This window comes from Bos indicus x Bos taurus, chromosome 7, assembly GCF_003369695.1.
Source record: "Bos indicus x Bos taurus breed Angus x Brahman F1 hybrid chromosome 7, Bos_hybrid_MaternalHap_v2.0, whole genome shotgun sequence".
Taxonomy (NCBI): Eukaryota; Metazoa; Chordata; class Mammalia; order Artiodactyla; family Bovidae; genus Bos; species Bos indicus x Bos taurus.
In genome coordinates this window covers 96,686,293-96,693,585 of record NC_040082.1, presented here as the reverse complement: position 1 = coordinate 96,693,585, position 7,293 = coordinate 96,686,293, and the positions used below count along the sequence as shown (strand labels likewise).

The following is a 7,293-nucleotide window of genomic DNA, read 5'->3' as shown; positions in this document are numbered from 1 at the left end:
CAAAGTACTGGAGTTTCAGCTTTAGCATCATTCCTTCCAAAGAAACCCCAGGGCTGATCTCCTTTAGAATGGACTGGCTGGATCTCCTTGCAGTCCATGGGACTCTCAAGAGTCTTCTCCAACACCACAGTTCAAACATCAATTCTTTGGCATTCAGCCTTCTTCACAGTCCAACTCTCACATCCATACATGACCACAGGAAAAAACCATAGCCTTGATTAGACAGACCTTTGTTGGCAAAGTAATGTCTCTGCTTTTGAATATGCTATCTAGGTTGGTCATAACTTTCCTTCCAAGGAGTAAGCGTCTTTTAATTTCATGGCTGCAGTCAGCATCTACAGTGATTTTGGAGCCCAGAAAAATAAAGTCTGACACTGTTTCCACTGTTTCCCCATCTATTTCCCATGAAGTGATGGGACCGGATGCCATGATCTTTGTTTTCTGAATGTTGAGCTTTAAGCCAACTTTTTCACTCTCCACTTTCACTTTCATCAAGAGACTTTTTGGTTCCTCTTCACTTTCTGCCATAAGGGTGGTGTCATCTGCATATCTGAGCTTATTGATATTTCTCCTGGCAATCTTGAGCTGGAGCTTGTGTTTCTTCCAGTCCAGCGTTTCTCATGATGTACTCTGCATATAAGTTAAATAAACAGGGTGACAATATCCAGCCTTGACGTACTCCTTTTCCTATTTGGAATCAGTCTGTTGTTCCATGTCCAGTTCTAACTGTTGCTTCCTGACCTGCATACAAATTTCTCAAGAGGCAGGTCAGGTGGTCTGGTATTCCCATCTCTTTCAGAATTTTCAACAGTTTATTGTGATCCACACGGTCAAAGGCTTTGGCATAGTCAATAAAGCAGAAATAGATGTTTTTCTGGAACTCTCTTGCTTTTTCCATGATCCAGCAGATGTTGGCAATTTGATCTCTGGTTCCTCTGCCTTTTCTAAAACCAGCTTGAACATCAGGAAGTTCACGGTTCACATATTGCTGAAGCCTGGCTTGGAGAATTTTGAGCATTACTTTACTAGCGTGTGATTTGAGTGCAATTGTGTGGTAGTTTGAGCATTCTTTGGCATTGCCTTTCTTTGGGATTGGAATGAAAACTGACCTTTTCCAGTCCTGTGGCTACTGCTGAGTTTTCCAAATTTGCTGGCATATTGAGTGCAGCACTTTCACAGCATCATCTTTCAGGATTTGGAATAGCTCAACTGGAATTCCATCACCTCCACTAGCTTTGTTTGTAGTGATGCTTTCTAAGGCCCACTTGACTTCACATTCCAGGATGTCTGGCTCTAGGTCAGTGATCACACCATCATGATTATCTGGGTCGTGAAGATCTTTTTTGTACAGTTCTTCTGTGTATTCTTGCCACCTCTTCTTAATATCTTCTGCTTCTGTTAGGTCCATACCATTTCTGTCCTTTATTCAGCCCATCTTTGCATGAAATGTTCCCTTAGTATCTCTGATTTTCTTGAAGAGATCTCTAGTCTTTCCCATTCTGTTGTTTTCCTCTATTTCCCTGCATTGATCAGTGAAGAAGGCTTTCTTATCTCTTCTTGCTATTCTTTGGAACTCTGCATTCAGATGTTTATAGCTTTCCTTTTCTCCTTTGCTTTTCACTTCTCTTCTTTTCACAGCTATTTGTAAGCCCTCCCCAGACAGCCATCTTGCTTTTTTGCATTTCTTTCCCATGGGGATGGTCTTGATCCCTGTCTCCTATACAATGTCACGAACCTCATTCCATAGTTCATCAGGCACTCTATCTATCAGGTCTAGGCCCTTAAATCTATTTCTCACTTCCACTGTATAATCATCAGGGATGTGATTTAGGTCATACCTGAATGGTCTAGTGGTTTTCCCTACTTTCTTCAACTTAAGTCTGAATTTGTCAATAAAGAGTTTACGATCTGAGCCACAGTCAGCTCCTGGTCTTGTTTTTGCTGACTGTATAGAGCTTCTGCATCTTTGGCTGCAAAGAATATAATCAATCTGATTTTGATGTTGATCATCTGGTGATGTCCATGTATAGAGTCTTCTCTTGTGTTGTTGAAAGAGGGTGTTTGTTATGACCAGTGCATTTTCTTGGCAAAACTCTATTAGTCTTTGCCTTGCTTCATTCCATATTCCAAGGCCAAATTTGCCTGTTACTCCAGGTGTTTCTTGACTTCCTACTTCTGCATTCCAGTCCCCTATAATGAAAAGGACATCTTTTTTGGGTGTTAGTTCTAAAAGGCCTTGTAGGTCTTCATAGAACCATTTAACTTCAGCTCCTTCAGCATTACTGGTTGGGGCATAGACTTGGATTACTGTGATATTGAATGGTTTGCCTTGGAAACAAACAGAGATCATTCTGTCGTTTTTGAGATTGCATCCAAGTACTGCATTTCAGACTCTTTTGTTGACCATGATGGCTACTCCATTTCATCTGAGGGATTCCTGCCCGCAGTAGTAGATATAATGGTCATCTGAGTTAAATTCACCCATTCCAGTCCATTTTAGTTCACTGATTCCTAGAATGTTGACATTCACTCTTGCCATCTCTTGTTTGACCACTTCCAATTTGCCTTGATTCATGGACCTGACATTCCAGGTTCCTATGCAATATTGCTCTTTACAGCATCGGACCTTGCTTCTATCACCAGTCACATCTACAGCTGGGTATTCTTTTTGCTTTGGCTCCATCCCTTCATTCTTTCTGGAGTTATTTCTCTACTGATCTCCAGCAGCATATTGGGCACCTACTGACCTGGGGAGTTTCTCTTTCAGTATCCTATCATTTTGCCTTTTCATACTGTTCATGGGGTTCTCAAGGCAAGAATACTGAAGTGGTTTGCCATTCCCTTCTCCAGTGGACCACATTCTGTCAGATCTCTCCACCATGACCCGCCCATCTTGGGTTGCCCCACGGGCATGGCTTAGTTTCATTGAGTTAGACAAGGCTGTGGTCCTCGTGGGATTAGATTGACTAGTTTTCTGTGAGTATCAATAAATTTTATTAATAGAATGCTTGAGCAGTGACAAAATGTAAAAAGAAAGTGAAATCATTTCATAGTGGGAAGCAGTTTGGTTGTTAGAAAACTACCAAAATGAGTTTAGAAGACATGGCATTTGAAAACCAATGATGTGTTTTTCATAGATTTGTTTTGTGATTTTCTGAATCTCCCCTCCCTGCTATGATGCTTATTCTTCAAGGAAACAGGTAAATCAACACCTTCTTGTATTGTCTTTTGAGACGTCCAATTGAGAAATGTCTATCCTCACTTTTTATCACTTTGCTTTTTGTGAATCATATAAACACACCCTGTATTTTGTGACAATTGTGTGCACACTAGTAGTTGGACAAAAACAGATCCTACTCTGTATACATACTAATAGAAATAAACCAAACATTGCTTCTTTGGGGAGTTGTAGAGCACTCTATACAAGGTCCAGTGATCCAGGAAGAAAGGGAGTTAGTGGAAGTATGTGATTTAAAATGGGAAATTAGTCACCCTATTTGCTCAAAAACCTGCCCAAGATCTTTAGGGGATAAAAACATCCTAAACATCTTGGGCTTTCAGGTAAGATTTGGATTCTCATATCAAATAGTGGAAAAAATCATAGGAAAATATAGAAACAGTAAATTTAAGAAAGAGAGGGCTATGATTATTTTGTAGTGATAGAAACAAGACTGCCCATGATCAAAGGTCCTGGATCATGTATAAGGAAAGACAGAATGGTATACTGGTGTACTATGAAAAATCCTGGTGGGAATATGACTTATGTGGAGAATTCAAAAAGAATCTCCCAAGTGATTAAAGCTATTCTAAGAGGAAAACCTGAATAAACAGAAAGCAGGAAGCCAGATAAGTATATATACACTATGTGTTTGCATATTCAGAACTTCTTGTTGCACATATTTGATTTTACTGCCTTTGTAGATCTTTTTTGTGATTGTTCAGTCACTAAGTTGTGTCTGATTCTTTATGCCCCTTGGACTGCAGCATGCCAGACTTCCTTATTCTTCACTATCTCTTGGAGTTGGCTCAAACTCATGTCTTATGAACCAAAAAGCAAGATGGCACAGGATTTGAGATTAGGCTATTCTGTGGCTAATCCTCCACAGGGAACTCTTGATTTCCTTGTTCCTTAGACTGTAAATGAAGGGGTTCAGCATAGGGATGACCACAGTGTACATCACTGAGGCCACCGCACTCTTCCTAGGGGAAGATGAGAGAGCTGAACTTATATACACCCCAATGCCTGTTCCATAAAACAAACAAACAACTGACAAGTGAGAACCACAGGTGGAGAAGGCTTTATACCTCCCACCTAATGATGAGAGTCTGAGGATGGAGGAAATAATTCGAGAATAAGAGTAAAGGACCCCTGACAGTGGAACTCCACCAAAGATGGTACCAATGAAATAGATTAATATGCTACTGATGGAGGTGTCAGAACAAGTAAGGTTAAAGAGTTGAGAAAATTCACAAAAATAATGAGGAAGTTCCACACCTGCACAGAAGGTAAGCTGTGTCATCATCAAGTAGTGCAGCAGGGAGTTCAAAAAGCTAATGGAAAGTGATGCCAGGACCAACAAACCACAGAGGCGAGGGTTCATGATGACCAGATAGTATAGGGGGTGACAAATGGCCACCAACCGGTCATAGGCCATCACTGTCAGAAGCAGACTCTCCAAACACGCAAAAAGAGCAAAAAAGTTCACCTGAGCAATGCACCCTGCATAGGTGATGGATTTGCTATGCGTTTGAAAATTCACTAGCATCTTAGGGATGGTGGTGGTGCTGATACTGATGTCAGCCAAGGACAGATTGGAGAGGAAGAAGTACATGGGGCTGTGGAGGTGAGGGTCAGAGCTGACAGCCAGGATGATGAGCAGGTTCCCAAGCACAGTCACCAGGTACAGGGACAGGAAGAGCCCAAAGAGGAGGAGCTGAAGTTCTGGATCATCTGAGAAGCCCAGGAGGAGGAATTCTGAGACACGTGTATGATTCTGTGGTTCCATGTAGATGGGGCACCTTTTGAAAAAGAAGTGAGTGTTGAATACACACAACAATTGTACAGGTACTCAGATAAGTGTTCATACTTTGAGCAATTCATAAATAACGTGTTCATGCTTGAGGACCATACCCCCCAGTTTATTTCACAATTTTCTGAGTCTGAACACATCTTTATTGATCCCCAGGGCATTCACTTGTTTCTTCACACATCTGTTTTTGAGGCATAGGTCCAAAGAATATGAGACAAGTAAGGACATTTTGAGATCACAGATCCATGAACATAGTAAAACATTTGTTCCCTACACGTTAAGGAAAAATGTGGACTAAAAATTCCTCTTCTCTTAAAAAAAAATCAATCTCATTAAAGAACACAATGTGCTTAGTTGCTCAGTCATGTCCAACACTTTATGACCTCATGGACTGTAACCCACCAGGTTCCTCTGTCCATGGGGAGTCTCCAGGCCAGAATACTGGAGTGGATTGCTATGCCCTCCTACAGGGGATCTTCCCAACCCAGGGATCGAACCCAGGTCTCCCACATTGCAGGTGAATTCTTTACCATCTGAGCCACTAGGGAAGCCCAAGAACACTGGAGTGGATAAACTATCGCTTCTCCAGGGGATCTTCCCAACCCAAGAATCGAACCGGGGTCTCTTGCATTGCAAGTAGATTCTTTACCAGCTGAGCTACCAGAAAAGCCCAAAGAAGCACTCAAATGTGAAGCAGGAGATAGATGGGCCACTGGACCAGGCAGCTAATGTTTGTCGAACAGAACAAAACTGAAGTTTTTGTCTTTAGCCACACAAGAACGATGCCTGCTTCCCTTCCCCCACTGATACAGAGAGAATAACTAACGGGATATTCATTGCAGCAAAAATGGAGATGAATGAACAATCTTTGGCACACACCAGCCAAACAGGCCTACAAGAGTTAAACAATCTTGGTTATTCTTTAGTTGTTACTCCTAACAAACACCTGTGGCTGGACAATCTTTCACAAAGCTAATTACTCTCTGACTCCATATAGATCTTACTCTGCACCAGGCAATCTTCTCCCCTACACTGTCTTGTAGTATTCTGCATTTCAGAAAGGAGATCATGGGCCAATAACCACAGGGGCACCAGACCTGGTTGCTGAGTTGCCTGATGCCAGCTGTGGCCATTTTGAAACTTTGCAAAAGAAAAAAATCCAAGACCTTCAAGAGGATATAAAACCTCTCCCTATTCCTGAGAAAGGGGTGGGGGCATAGTTCTCGAGGTGCTAACCTGCTGTGCTTCCCTTTTACCTGGCAAAGAAAATAAAGAAACTCTTTTCTATTTCCTCCAGACTCTGTCTCTGTATTTATATTTGGCCTTGGCAGACAGGGAGCCAAGATTTTGGCATCATTAATACCATGATTATCCACTTCACATATTAAAATGCAAAAATTTAGCAATACTTGCTTTAGAACTTATATTTATTACTGATAAAAATAGAGAGGTTTTGGATTTCTCTGATGGTCAAGTGGTTAAGAATCCATACTTCCAATGCAGGTGGTTCAGGTTTGATTCCTGGTGGGGGAACTAAGATCATATAGGTGTTTCAGCATATAAAATCATGCAAAGTACTACCTGAGGGTTAGAATTCATTTATTTTTCAATTTCTTATTATGATACAGATAAAAGAATTCTAATGCTGCCTTCCATCCTACACAAGAGAGTATTTCCAAAATATATAAGCCTATGACTATTGCCTCAGTTCTAAAAATTGAAACGGCAACTTTCCTATTAATGACCTAGGCTTATTTTCCTGACCAAGATATCAGACAAAAGCAAGTACATGCTCCGATTGTCAAGGGATAAAATTAAAAAGATCCTTCTTCCGATTTGCATAGGGAATGATGTTTCCATAGCTCAGATTTACAGAATGGTCTGGAAAATAGTGGCTCAAACAGTAAAGAATCTGCCTGCAGTAGAGGAGACCTGAGTTCAACCTCAGCATTCAGAAGATCCCCTGGAGAAGGGACTAGCTGTCCACTCCAGGATTCTTGCTTGGAGAATTCTGTGGACAGGAGGCTGGCGGGCTACAGTCTGTAGGGTAGCACAGACACGGATACGACTGAACGATTTTCATTTCACTGGAAAATGTATTTCTATTCATAGAAAACTCCATCATTCATAATATTCAAGTAAAATGCTCCTGAAAACCACTTGTTCCATTCTGCTAATTCACAGATAAACTCACCATATCCCAGCAGGAGGAATCTATGGTTCTAACTGCATTTGCTCATCTGGGACTAAAGCAGGTTTCAAA

The 7,293-nt window shown here is 41.2% G+C and overlaps 1 protein-coding gene across 1 annotated transcript; it reads right to left on the bottom strand.

Moving 5' to 3' along the window:
- Window positions 1–4,076: 4,076 nt before the first annotated feature.
- Window positions 4,077–5,027, bottom strand: LOC113895967 (olfactory receptor 18-like). The gene has a single exon (XM_027547840.1). It carries the CDS (start codon window positions 5,004–5,006, stop codon window positions 4,077–4,079), a length of 930 nt encoding a protein of 309 aa, XP_027403641.1. The 5' UTR covers window positions 5,007–5,027.
- Window positions 5,028–7,293: the final 2,266 nt, after the last annotated feature.

What these genes read in the sequence shown, in the direction of transcription:
- LOC113895967 (XM_027547840.1), bottom strand. Translation starts at nt 5,006, where the DNA reads ATGGAACCACAGAATCATACACGTGTCTCAGAATTCCTCCTCCTGGGC.